Raw genomic sequence first — 14,477 nt, 5'->3', positions numbered from 1 at the left:
GATGCAGTTGGGGAAGGGGAGATTTTGAAACTGGTGAAGTCCACATTGATACCATTAGGCTGCAGGGTTCCCAGGCGGAATATGAGTTGCTGTTCCTGCAACCTTCGGGTGGCATCATTGTGGCACTGCAGGAGGCCCATGATGGACATGTCATCTAAAGAATGGGAGGGGGAGTGGAAATGGTTTGCGACTGGGAGGTGCAGTTGTTTGTTGCGAACTGAACGGAGGTGTTCTGCAAAGCGGTCTCCAAGAGCCTCAAGGCCCTCCGCTTCTTCCTGTCCTGCAGGCCCGACCAGTCCCCGTCCACCGACACCCTCATCCGCCTAGCTGAACTCGTCCTCACCCTCAACAACTTCTCTTTTGACTCCTCCCACTTCCTACAGACTAAGGGGGTGGCCATGGGCACCCGCATGGGCCCCAGCTATGCCTGCCTCTTTGTAGGTTACGTGGAACAGTCCCTCTTCCGCACCTACACAGGCCCCAAACCCCACCTCTTCCTCCGGTACATTGATGACTGTATCGGCGCCGCCTCTTGCTCCCCGGAGGAGCTCGAACAGTTCATCTACTTCACCAACACCTTCCACCCCAACCTTCAGTTCACCTGGGCCATCTCCAGCACATCCCTCACCTTCCTGGACCTCTCAGTCTCCATCTCAGGCAACCAGCTTGTAACTGATGTCCATTTCAAGCCCACCGACTCCCACAGCTACCTAGAATACACCTCCTCCCACCCACCCTCCTGCAAAAATTCCATCCCCTATTCCCAACTCCTCCGCCTCCACGGCATCTGCTCCCACAATAAGACATTCCACTCCCGCACATCCCAGATGTCCAAGTTCTTCAAGGACCGCAAATTTCCCCCCACAGTGATCGAGAACGCCCTTGACCGCGTCTCCCGTATTTCCCGCAACACATCCCTCACCCCCCGCCCCCGCCACAACCGCCCAAAGAGGATCACCCTCGTTCTCACACACCACCCTACCAACCTCCGGATACAACGCATCATCCTCCGACACTTCCGCCATTTACAATCCGACCCCACCACCCAAGTAATTTTTCCATCCCCACCCCTGTCTGCTTTCCGGAGAGACCACTCTCTCCGTGACTCCCTTGTTCGCTCCACACTGCCCTCCAACCCCACCACACCCGGCACCTTCCCCTGCAACCGCAGGAAATGCTACACTTGCCCCCACACCTCACCCCTATCCCAGGCCCCAAGATGACATTCCACATTAAGCAGAGGTTCACCTGCACATCTGCCAATGTGGTATACTGCATCCACTGTACCCGATGTGGCTTCCTCTACATTGGGGAAACCAAGCGGAGGTTTGGAGATCGCTTTGCAGAACACCTCCGCTCAGTTCGCAACAAACAACTGCACCTCCCAGTCGCAAACCATTTCCACTCCCCCTTCCATTCTTTAGATGACATGTCCATCATGGGCCTCCTGCACTGCCACAATGATGCCACCCGAAGGTTGCAGGAACAGCAACTCATATTCCGCCTGGGAACCCTGCAGCCATATGGTATCAATGTGGAATTCACCATTTCAAAATCTCCCCTTCCCCTACTGCATCCCTAAACCAGCCCAGTTCGTCCCCTCCCCCCACTGCACCACACAACCAGCCCAGCTCTTCCCCCCTACCCACTGCATCCCAAAACCAGTCCAACCTGTCTCTGCCTCCCTAACCGGTTCTTCCTCTCACCCATCCCTTCCTCCCACCCCAAGCCGCACCCCCATCTACCTACTAACCTCATCCCACCTCCTTGACCTGTCCGTCTTCCCTGGACTGACCTATCCCCTCCCTATCTCCCCACCTATACTCTCTCCACCTATCTTCTTTACTCCTCATCTTCGGTCCGCCTCCCCCTCTCTCCCTATTTATTCCAGTTCCCTCTCCCCACCCCCTCTCTGATGAAGGGTCTAGGCCCGAAACGTCAGCTTTTATGCTCCTGAGATGCTGCTTGGCCTGCTGTGTTCATCCAGCCTCACATTTTATTATCTGCCAATGGTGTTGATGTGTGTTCACAGACAGCAAATCAGCAAGGTTAAAGCGCTAAATTAGTTGAATTTTAATTTAAAAGTTTTAATCGATAAATAAGTGATTGTGACTGAATTAACGTAGAAACTCAATGAAGATAAACTTCAAAAATTAATGTTCATTTACTTGGATTGTTTATTTAAATGTAAAAAAAAACTAAAGTTCTGCAAGGACATTTAGCAGCAATGACAAAGTTAAAATAAAAAATTAAAAACACAATTGCATATTTCAACATGGTCTAATCTTTTTAAAGGTTTTTTACTATGTGACTATCAGTATTAGTGTCAATTCTAAAGGTTTCTCATATTGAATCCCAGTGGGATGGTCAGTATGGGGCATTTCAATATCACACTCTCTCGGAATTATAGAGTTCCAAGCAATTTTTTTGTGTTATTCGGCACATATATGTACTCCCAGATTTGCTGTTACTCTCAGTGGAAGAGTAACAGAAAACATTGACAGTTTATGCACCACAGATTCAGAGCATGTATGATGAATATGAACCTAATACTAACGACCAACTGATCACTGTATTAAACATCTGATGTTTCGCTTCACAACATTCTAGAACAATAACAGCAATTTAGATTCATATAGTATCTCTAGCAATGATAGTATCTCAAGGCACTTTACTGTGGAAGGAGGAAGAAAACTTAAAGTACTCAGAAGATGAATTGTAAACCCTGATAAGAGAGAGAGGACATGACTGAAAGTTAGGTTGGTGAAATGACTTTTGAAATGGTATATTTTCACTTGATGAGTTCATTAAGTTCTAGTCATTGTTGACATGCAAGTCACCTCAAACAGCAGGAGAAAAGAGACTGGTAATGCACTCTGTCCTGTCAGCAATAAATCTAGTTACAATTTTAAGACACCAATTTTGTGAAGAAACGTTTTGTTAGAAAGTGCATTTTCTTTTCATTACTGCTCAGTAAATGAATAAAAAGATTTATACCTTAGAGCTCTCGATCAAAATATTTAAAAAAATTAAAAATTAGACTTAGAAGCTGTAGTGACAACAATATCAAACTACCTTGGAACAATGCCATATTCTTCTCTGGATCCATTATTTTAGTTTAAGCGTCAGAATTTCTCTGCAAACACAGCTGAATTGAACTTGCATTTTAATTATGTTGAGTGTCTATTTAAAGATTTATCCATCTTAACTGCATGGCCATGCTATATTGAGCTGACAAAGAAATTAATTTAATTTATATTATACCTTATTAAAGTCTCAGAGCATCAGTATTGGTTAATCACACGAAGTCCTCGAACTGCACTCCTTGATCTGAAGGGTTAGTAAGATTGACAGCTGCATACAATTGGCCATATCATTGTAATCTGGCATTGCCATGCATCAAGCTTGTCTCACTTTACTTGAAGTAGCTTCAGTGTACAATAGGGTGAAAATCTACTAAATTAACTATCAATTTTCTGACAATGTTGATAACTCAGTGATCAAATGCTGCTATGCTTGTGGAAATACTAAATACTTGCAAAACTGGAGTAACAGACAGTTCTTTGTTATGCAGCATTACATTACTTCCACAACAAATATTTATAGAAGACGCAGCACAGAACGGAGCTAGGGAAACACAGCAGGTCAGGCAGCATCAGAGGAGCAGAAAAGTTGACTTTTCAGTTCGGGACAGGTATAACAGTATGGCAGACTTACCTACTGGTACTGAATTAAAAACAGAAATTGCTGGAAAATCTCAGCAAGTCTGGCAGCATCTGCAGATAGAAATCGGAGTCAATGTTTTGGGCTCAGTGACTGTTCTTTTGAACAGATGGAAGCTAGAAAAAGAATGATTTTTATATAGAAGAAGGGGTGGGGGGGATGGGGAGAGTAAACAATATGTGGAGATAGAGCCCAAAAAAGAGAGAAAAACAGTTGGACAGACAAAGAAGTGGGTAAAGGTCAGTTGGGATGAATGAATAGCTGCTAATGAAGACAATAAGGGGCTGACAATATTGCATGGTATCTGCATACCTGCTAATTTGTAATTTTAAGATACAATAGTACTGCTTAGCCAGTGCACACAAATAAATAAATTTCAGTCTATTTCCTCCAGTGGTTTGCAATTTTAAAATATATTTAATCAAACCCCTACATGACACTGACGAATGTATTTTGTGACAACGCCTAGTCAAAAATTGGAGACATTATAATTGTTTGGTTTCTTCATTTTAGTCCCTCTGATAGATAGAGTTGTGCTATTTTTGACAAATATTAAAGATCTAAAAGCTCAATATCAGATAAGAACCTTGAAATTACAGTTTATATATCAGGAGCATAAGAATGATGCTTATAACTGAGTGGTTATTTTAAAATAATCCCTCAAAGTGTTTGTGACAGACAATCTAGCCTCTTTGTTTTTTCTCTTTCAAAGGACGATGCATCAATATGACATGGGTCTGTGATGGGGAAAGTGACTGTGAAGATCACTCAGATGAAGAAAACTGTGGAGCATTTGGTTGCAAGCCACCAACCTACCCTTGTGCTGGAAATACATCAATTTGCCTTTTGTTGGACAAGTTCTGCAATGGGAAAGAAGAATGTCCAAATGGTGCCGATGAGAGCGCACTTTGTGGTAGGCTTCTTGTATTTGAAATAAGAGTATGTGCTGCTGAGGATCCCAAAGATATTTTCCAATATTTTCATCTAAGGGAAATAATTATTTTAATACCAGCTCTGAGCAGCAAAGCTGAATGTCAGCTTGCAGACTGTTTCTAGAGTCAAGCAGTACTTTTGATGCCTGTGTTGACTCGTAATACCTGAAAAGTCAATGTTCACTGTGTCTTGCATTGGTACGTGAATTTATTGTCAATTTAAGAACAGCTTCATGTTGAAAATCTTCATGCAAACGTTAGCTCAGAAGGGAAAATTTACCCTGACACACAGACTGCGATTGTGTTCTATTCTGAGACTGAAGTCCAGTCTATACAATGAACTTAAAAGCTTCTGTCCTTGATAGCTGTAAGGATTTTACATAAAGTAAGAATAGAATACCTCCATTCATGTCTTGATATACGTGGAAAATGAAAATTTGACTCGAATTTGGCAATCTGTCTTCAATAGTTCACAAGACTTCATGTCACCTCAGTGCAAGGAGGATGGTCCTTCTTAGTTCTGCCAAGGCCACATTATTACAGGGGATAGGTGGATCTTTGTACAATGCTGATCACACCACAGCTGCAATGGAGAATGCAGCCAATTTAATGTATTATACAGAGAAGTGGATAAAGCCACATGAGAATGGCATTGAAAAATAAACACTCATGCCTGATTAACAGATATACATACATCCTTCAGGGAAGAAAGTAATTGCTGAATTGTATGACTCGAACACTAAAGCAGAAAATGCAAAACTTTCAGATAAGGTTCAGTTTGTCTGATGTCACAAGCAATAGGGACTGTTTAATAGATATATTCTTTTAAAAGCCTGCAATTATGTGAACTAAGTTCAAAGCCAAATTTAAAAATACAAATTTATCGCTTAATAGAGATAACAAAGTGTGGAGCTGGATGAACACAACAGGCCAAGCAGCATCTCAGGAACACAAAAGCTGACGTTTCGGGCCTAGACCCTTCATCAGAGAGGGGGATGGGGAGAGGGTTCTGGAATAAATAGGGAGGGAGGGGGAAGTTGACCAAAGATTGGTAGAGAAAAATATAGGTGGAGAGGAGAGTATGGGTGGGGACGTAGGGAGGGGATAGGTTAGTCGGGAGAGGACGGACAGTTCAAGGGGGCGGGATGAGGTTAGTAGGTAGGAAATGGAGATGCGGCTTGAGGTGGGTGGAGGGGATAGTTGAGAGGAAGATCAGGTTAGGGAGGCGGGGACGAGCTGGGCTGGATTTGGGATGCAGTGGGGGGAGGGGAGATTTTGAAGCTGGTGAAGTCCACATTGATACCATTGGGCTGCAGGGCTCCCAAGTGGAATATGAGTTGCTGTTCCTGCAACCTACGGGTGGCATCATTATGGCACTGCAGGAGGCCCAGGATGGACATGTCCTCGAAGGAATGGGAGGGGGAGTTGAAATGGTTCGCGACTGGGAGGCGCAGTTATTTATTGCGAACCGAGCATAGGTGTTCTGCAAAGCGGTCCCCATTCTCCGCTTGGTTTCCCCAATGTAGAGGAAGCCACACTGGGTACAGATGATGCAATATACCACTTTGGCAGATGTGCAGGTAAACATCTGCTTGATGTGGAAAGTCATCTTGGGGCCTGGGATGTGGGTGAGGGAGGAAATGTGGGGGCAAGTGTAACACTTCCTGCGGTTGCGGGTGAAGTTGCCAGGTGTGGTGGAGTTGGAGGGGAGTGTAGAGTGGACAAGGGAATCATGGAGAGAGTGATCTCTTCGGATGGCAGACAAGGGTGGGGTTGGAAAATTGTCTTTAGTGGTGGGATCGGATTGTAGATGGCGGAAGTGTCGGAGGATGATGAGATGTATCCGGAGGTTGGTCAAGTGGTATGTGAGGGCGAGGGGGATTCTCTTTTGGCAGTTATTGCGGGGACGGGGTGTGAGGGATGAGTTGTGGGAAATGTTCTCAACCACTGCAGAGGGGAAATTGCGGTCCTTGAAGAATGAGGACATCTGGGATATGCGGGAGTTGAATGCCTCATCCTGGGAGCAGATGTGGCAGAGGTAAAGGAATTAGGAATAGGGATGGAATTTTTGCAGGAAGGTGGGTGAGAGGAAGTGTATTTCAGGTGGCTGTGGGAGTCGGTGGGCTTGAAATGGACATCGGTTTGTAAGTAGTTGCCTGAGATGGGGACAGAGAGGTCCAGGAAGGTGAGGGATGTGTTGAAGATGTTCCAGGTGAACTTAAGGTTGGGGTGGAAGGTATTGGTGAAGTGGATGAACTGTTCGGCCTCGTCTTGGGAGCTCGAAGCGCTGTCGATACAGTCAACAATGTAACAGAGGAAGAGGTGGGGTTTAGGGCCAGTGCAGGTGCGAAAGAGGGACTTTTCCACATAACCTACAAAGAGGCAGACACAGCTTGGGCCCATGTGGGCACCCACGGCCACCCCCTTTGTCTGTAGGAAGTGGGAGGAGTCGAAAGAGAAGTTGTTGAGGGTGAGGACGAGTTCAGCTAGGCGGATGAGGGTATCGGTGGAGGGGGACTGGTCCGGTCTGTGGTACAGTAAGGAGCGGAAGACCTTGAGGCCATCTACATGGGGAATGCAGGTGTATAGGGACTGGATGTCCATGGTGAAAATGAGATGTTAACACTTTGTTATCTCTGATCATAAATTTATTGCTTAACCTACGTTTGTCTTTCTAGCAGGCTGGATTTAACATTAAATAAAAACTGAAAGAACGTTGAATACTGTAAATCAGGAACAAAAAACAAAAAAAACAGTCCCTGCTGTTGTTGTCATTGCTGGATCCCTGGGCTTGAATGAGGGCAGAATTCTAATCACAGAGAAGTGATCACCAGAGGTGGGGGCTTTAGGATGTGGAACAGTGAATTAGAAGATAGGGTGGGCTGTTGGCTTGCAGTAGCCCTCACAAAATGGTGTTAGTTGATCTTTGCCAACACCAGGTCGCTCAATCAGGCACTGAAAGCCTTAAACCAAGGGATGCCCACGTCCTTGTCAGCCACCAGAAAACCCAACACAGCATCAACTGATGAGGGACGTGCTGAGTAACTTCCAATTAATTCCTGAGCCACCACTTAAATTCCAGTGGGCTCAGGGGTAAATGGTGTTAATTTATATCCTATTTTCTGTTTTTGCAAAAACATACTTTATTCATTTAAAAATCTTTATGTTCATACACAAGTACTGAAGCAAATCTGTACAGTCTTTGCCTATCAAGAAAAACAAACATTGGATCTGACATTCCCTGCTGTTGCAAAAGCCAAAGGCATTTTTTTAAGTGTGTCAGAAAACAAGGTGCAGAGCTGGATGAACACAGCAGGCCATGCAGCATCAGAGGAGCAGGAAGGCTGACGTTTTGGGTCCAGACCCTTCTTCAGAAATGGGGAATGGGGATGGGGATTCTAAAATAAATAGGGAGAGAGGGGGAGGCGGATAGAAGATGGATAGAGGAGAAGATAGTTGAGAGTAGATATACAGGTCAAAGAGGAAGGGGTGGAGCTAGTAAAGGTGAGTATAAGTGGGGAATTAGGGAGGGGATAGGTCAGTCCAGGGAGGACGGACGGTTCAAGGGGGCAGGATGAGGCTGGTAGGTAGGAGATTGGGGTGGGTCTTGACATGGGAGGAAAGGAGAGGTTAGAGGAAGAACAAGTTTGGGAGGCGGGGACAAGCTGGGCTGGTTTTGGAATGCAGTGGGGGCCGGGAAGATTTTTAAGCTTGTGAAGCCCTCATTGATGCCATTGGGCTGCAGGGTTCACAAGCGGAATATGAGTAGCTGTTTCTGCAACCTTCGGATGGCATCATCGTGGCACTGCAGGAGGCCCAGGACGGACATGTCATCTAAGGAGTGGGAGGGGGAGTTGAAATGGTTCGTGACTGGGAGGTGCAGTTGTTTATTGCGAACCGAGCGTAGGTGTTCTGCAAAGTGGTCCCCAAGCCTTTGCTTGGTTTCCCCGATGTAGAGGAAGCCACAACAGGTACAGCGGATGCAGTATACCACTGGATGTGAGTTTGCTCGCTGAGCTGGAAGGTTCATTTTCAGACGTTTCGTCACCATACTAAGTAACATCATCGGTGAGCCTCCGACGAAGCGCTGGTGTTATGTCCCGCTTTCTATTTATCTGGTTAGGTTTCCTTGGGTTGGTGATGTCATTCACACATCACCAACGCAGGAAATGGCATCACCAACCCAAGGAAACCTAACCGGATAAATAGAAAGCGGGACATAACACCAGCGCTTCGTCGGAGGCTCACTGATGATGTTACCTAGTATGGTGACGAAACGCCTGAAAACGAACCTTCCAGCTCAGCGAGCAAACTCACATCCAGAACCTCAACCTGAGCTACAAATCTTCTCAAAACTCGCTAGCAGTATACCACATTAGCGTATGTGCAGGTGAACATCTTCTTGATGTGGAAGGTTTTCTTGGGGCTGGGATGGGTGTGAAAGAGGAGGTGTAGGGGGCAGGTGTAGCACTTCTTGCGGTTGCAGGGAAAAGTGCCAGGTTGATGGGGCTGATGGAGAGTGTTGAGTGGATGAGAGAATCAAGGAGAGAGTGGACCCTCCGGAAAGCAAATAAGGGTGGGGAGTGAAAATTGCCTTTAGTAATGGGATCGGATTGCAGATGGCAGAAGTGTCAGATGATGGTGCGTTGGATCCGGAGATTGGTGGGATGATACGTGAGGACAAGGAGGATTCTCTTTTGGTTGTTCTTGCAGGGAGGTGGTGTGAGGGATGAGTTGTGAGAAATGCAGGAGACGTGGTTGAGGGCGATTTTGACCACTGCGGGGGCGATGTTGCAATTCTTGAAAAGCGAGGACATCTCGGATGTCCAGGAGTGTAATGCCACATCCTGGGAGCATATGCGGTTTAGGCGAAGGAATTGGGAGTAAGGGATGGGATTTTTGCAGGAAGGTGGGTGAGAGGAGGTGTATTCTCAGTAGCTGTGGGAGTTGGTCGGCTTGAAATGGATTTCAGTTTCTAGGTTGTTGCCAGAGATGGAAACAGAAAGGTACAGGAAGGAGAGAAAGGTGTCAGAGATGGTCTGGGTGAACTTAAGTTTGGGATGGAAGGTGTTTGTGAAGTGGATGAACTGTTCGAGCTCTTCATGGGAGCACGAGGTGTCGCCAATACAGTCATCAATGTAAAGGAGGAAGAGGTGGGGGATAGGGCCAGTATGGCTTCAGAAGAGTATGTAAGACATTATTTGCACACATTTGAGGCAATGAGAGTCTGAAGACTGAACATAACGCCCCTGTAGTTTGGCAGAAAGACCTAAGATGGAAAGTAGGTTTCTCTCTCCAACTTAATTCTGAGAGGCTTCCCACCACAGGGAGATTAACCATTGGATGCAAGGCGTCCCAGCCCCTGTGTTGAGACTGTTGGGAAAATAGGGTAAGCAGAAATGAAATTCTTAATGTCAAGAGCAAAAAGTTCATCCAATTTTTGAAAGGCAAGACGAGAATTACTAATAAACAGCAAGAGGCCTATTTGCAACAATTTGCATGTGTTAACAGCTCGTTATTACCTAATCTCGCCTTATTTAGATGTAGGTTCTCATTTTCCAAACTAGATAGCAACTAGATTCCCAATGTGAAAGTCCTAGCAGGAATCTGGCAACTTCAGCTAACTGCTTACTCCTGGGCCAATGGCACCAATATTTCACTGGACACTGACTGGCCTCACACCCTATTCACAGATATTGGAATTAGACATGTAACAGCCTCTCCTCATCCTTTTGCACAACTTAGATCCCCGAACAAATCAGTTCTGTATTTCAATGCTGCACTTTAGAGCACAAAGTGTGGAGCTGGATGAACACAGCAGGCCAAGCAGCATCTTAGGAGCACAAAAGCTGACGTTTCGGGCCTAGACGCTTCATCAGAATCATCTGATGAAGGGTCTAGGCCTGAAAAGTCAGCTTTTGTGCTCCTAAGATGCTGCTTGGCCTGCTGTGTTCATCCAGCTCTACACTTTATTATCTCAGATTCTCCAGCATCTGCAGTTCTTTTTATCTCTGATACAACTTTTGTGCACATGCACCTTTAATTTTAATGCTGCTGCAAGAAAAGTTTGCACAAAAGGGACATGCATCTATCTCATGGACTGAAGCAGGTTACAAGATTCATGCATAAATTCCTTCTTTTGTCCGTGAGTCAGCCTACATGTACTCTTGCTACCCTCTTACTTCTGTATGTACCTTCGGATTTTTCTTATTCCTGTTTGCCAAAGATGTTTCATAGCACCTTTTAGCCCTTACAATTGCTTGTTTGGTTTGGTTCCTGCTATCTTTGCATTTTTGAGTATTCTTTCAGTCTTCAATTTCCAAAACATTATGTGTGTCTCCTTTTTCTTTTTGACTCAATGCTCAATTTCTTTTCTCATCCAAGGTTCGTGAATTTCTGAATACTTGGAAGTGTATCATAAAATAGGGCAAAGTCAGCATCGTTTCATCAAGGGGAGGTCATGCCTAACAAATCTTCTGGAATTCTTTGAGGAAGTAATGAGCAGGGTAGACCAAGGAGAGCCAATGGATGTTATCTACCTGGACTTCAAGAAGGCCTTTGACAAGGTGCCACACAGGAGGCTGTTGAGTAAGATAAGAGCTCATGGTGTTAGATGTAAGGTAACAACATGGATAGAAGATTGGCTGTCTGGCAGAAAGCAGAGAGTGGAGATGAAAGGGTCTTTCTCAGGATGGGAGCCGGTGACAGGTAGTGTTCCACAAGGATCAGTGCCAGGACCACAACTTTTAATTTTGTAGATTAATGATCTAGATGAAGGAGCTCTGGGCATTCTGTCTAATTTTGCAGACGATACAAAGTTAGGTGGAGGAACAGGTAGCAGTGAGGAAGCAGGGAGGCTACAGAAGGATTTGGAAAAGTTAGGAGAGTGGGCCAAGCGGTAGCTGGAGCATAACGTGGGAAAGTGTGAGGTCATGCACTTTGGTGAGAAGAATAAAAGTGTGGACTATTTTCTAAATGGGGAGAAAATTCAGAAGCCTGAAGTGCAAAGAGACTTGGGAGTTCTAGCCCAGGATTCTCTGAAAATAAATTTACAGGTTGAGTCACTGTCAGGAAGGCAATTGCAATGCTGGCATTTATTTTGAGAGGACTTCAAGACAAAAGCAGCAATGTACTACTGAAGCTTTATAAGGCTCTGGTCAGGCCACATTTGGAGTATCATGTGCAGTTTTGTGCCCCATATCTCAGGAAGGATGTACTGGCCCTGGAGTGGGTTCAGAGGAGGTTCACGAAAATGGTTACAGAAATGGAAATCTTGACATATGAAGAATGTCTGAGCACTCTGGGATGATAGTCATTGGAGTTCAGAAAGATGAGGGGAGACTTAATTGAAAATTTCAGAATATTGAATAGCCTGGACAAAGTGGATGTTGGGAAGATGATTCCATTGGTAGCAGAGCCTAGGACCTGAGGGCACAGCCTTAGAGTATAGGGAAAACCTTTTAGAATGGAGATAAGGAGAGACTTCTTAAGCCACAGAATGGTAAATCTATGGAATTCACTGCCATAGAAGGCTGTGGAGGCCAGGTCATTGAGTATGTTTAAGAAGGAGATAGATACGTTCTTGATTATCAAGGGGATCAGGGGTTACGGGGAGAAAGCAAGAGAATGGTGTTGAAGAACTTATCAGCCATGATTGAATGGCAGAGCAGACTTGATGGGCAAATGGCCTAATTTCTGCTCCTATGTCTTAAGGTCTTATGGTCTTATGAATCTTGTCATCCTTATCCTTTATTTTTATCAGAACATGGTGGTCCCGATATCTAATCAACTGGCCTTTAAATGATTCTCACATGCCGGATACAGATTTACCCTCAAACACCAGTCCCCAGTCTACATTCCTTTGTTCATCCTTAATATTGTGGTAGGTAGCCTTACCCCAATTTAGTACTTTCACTCAAGGAGGATGCTTCTCCTTACCCTTAAGTAATTTAAAACATACTGAGTTATGGTCATTGGTTTGGAGGATTGCCTTGACTAAAAGGCTGAATTTGTGACTGTGTCACACTAGCACAACTGCTACATCCTACCAATCATCCAAATGGCAAATGCACACAGAGATGAAAAAGGCTACCACTGCATCTGGAGTGGGTGGGGTTTACGTTTCATTTTGTAAAGGGTGAGGCTGCACTTTTGTGTGATGTGAGGGTCTTCGAAGAGGAGTAGCATTAAATAGACACTGACAAAGCACAGGTGAAAGACATTTCTGATGACAAAATTTTGGATGTGAATCTTGCATATAAAGCAGCCTTGTGGACTGCAAATCCCGATCCCGTGCTTTCTTGAATACATCATACAACTTTACAAATCAACCATTCTAATGGCTGAGATGCACAAGCAATGGTTTGTGGCCTATGAAGAATTACCCTAATTGCCAAAGTAGCAGTCATCTTCCAAGGGCCCATAGCCTCCAAATGGTAAAGGAGAGGCTCCTTTAATATCTTAGACCATAAAACTTCATGGAGTATTAAGGATGGCTTGCCTCTGTGCCTTCATTCCTGTATTGCAGTAAAAATGACATTCACGCTGACTGCTGATGATAAATACTGAACATATATTTACAAATGTGAGAATGTATTTGCAATGAAGCTCCACATGTGCTACCTATGCACCTTCCCTTGCTGTGTCACGGCACAGTCGCATGCTTTGTAGCTGGAGTAGAAGAAGCCGGCCCTACAGTGGATCCAATTGGCATTGAAGTCTATATCAGGCAGCTCTGAGGCTTTGTGACTGGAGGGCCAAGGCATGATCAATGTGTCGTGCCCAGAGGCAGGGGCAATCTCCTTGGCAGTGCATCTGACTACCCTAAGATAACAAAGTGTGAAGCTGGATGAACATAGCAGGCCAAGCAGCATCTCTGTGCTCCTGAGATGCTGCTTGGCCTGCTGTGTTCATCCAGCTTCACATTTTGTTATCTTGGATTCTCCAGCAAATGTAATTCCCATTATCATCTGACTAACCTGTCTGCTTTTGCATTTGTATGAAGTTAGTAATTGCTAACATCATGGGGGGTCATCCACTACCTGAGGCTGAGCCTGCAAAAAGCCAACAACCTAGAGCATTTCTTCCTCAGCCAGCCACAGAGATGTGAACGTGACATGCTCACTCATCAGTGCTGGTGGCATGGTGGCTCAATGGTTAGCGCTGCTGCCTCACAGTGACAGGGACCTGGGTTCAACCACACCCTCGGGCAACTATCTGTGTGGAGTTTGCACATTCGCCCTGTGTCTGCGTGTGCTTCCTCTGGGTGGACAAGTTTCCTCCCAGAGTCTGAAAATTTGCAAGTTAAATGGATTGGCTATGCTAAATTGCCCCATTGCAGCTGGGGATATGTAGGTTTGATGTGTTAACCATGGTAAATATTGGGTGGGGGATGCCCTTCAGAATGTCAGTGTGGACTTGTAGGGCTAAAGGGCCTGTTTCTACACTTGAAGAGATTCTATGCTGCTGACTCTAATCTTGATGAAATAACCACTGAAGTGTCAGTATCAGAAGTAGGGGAGAGAACAGAAGGCAGCCTCGCCAGCGCATCCTTTGAGAGATCTGTAGCTTCATCCTTGGAGGTGGAGAAGGGGTTGTCTTGTGAGGCTACTGACTCAATGATGGAGACTGTGCAGATACCATGGAGGTTGCAGGAGTCAAAAGAGAAAAAGTGTCATGAAAGATGGGTAGAGGTTCGAGGCTTACTGTGTCTCTCCCCATTCACCAAAACCTCCCAGTCCCCATTGACAAATTGGAGGATTCAACCAGCTCTGATGGACACCTTCAGGGCAGTCCTTCAGATGCAGGAACCATGCTGGGTAG

General features: G+C 45.3%; 1 protein-coding gene across 1 annotated transcript in view; it reads left to right on the top strand.

Annotated features, from left to right (window-relative positions):
• Nucleotides 1-14,477, top strand: part of LOC125454115 (low-density lipoprotein receptor-related protein 1-like) — a 1,886,982-nt gene that overhangs the window by 1,140,454 nt on the left and 732,051 nt on the right. Inside the window, exon 22 of the mRNA XM_048534492.2 lies at nt 4,436-4,636. Within this exon, the coding sequence (XP_048390449.1) occupies nt 4,436-4,636 (201 nt within the window). The remainder of the gene's footprint in view (nt 1-4,435; nt 4,637-14,477) is intronic.

The sequence above is a fragment of the Stegostoma tigrinum genome, chromosome 7 (assembly GCF_030684315.1).
Source record: "Stegostoma tigrinum isolate sSteTig4 chromosome 7, sSteTig4.hap1, whole genome shotgun sequence".
Taxonomy (NCBI): domain Eukaryota; kingdom Metazoa; phylum Chordata; class Chondrichthyes; order Orectolobiformes; family Stegostomatidae; genus Stegostoma; species Stegostoma tigrinum.
This window is presented reverse-complemented; position numbering and strand designations above follow the sequence as displayed.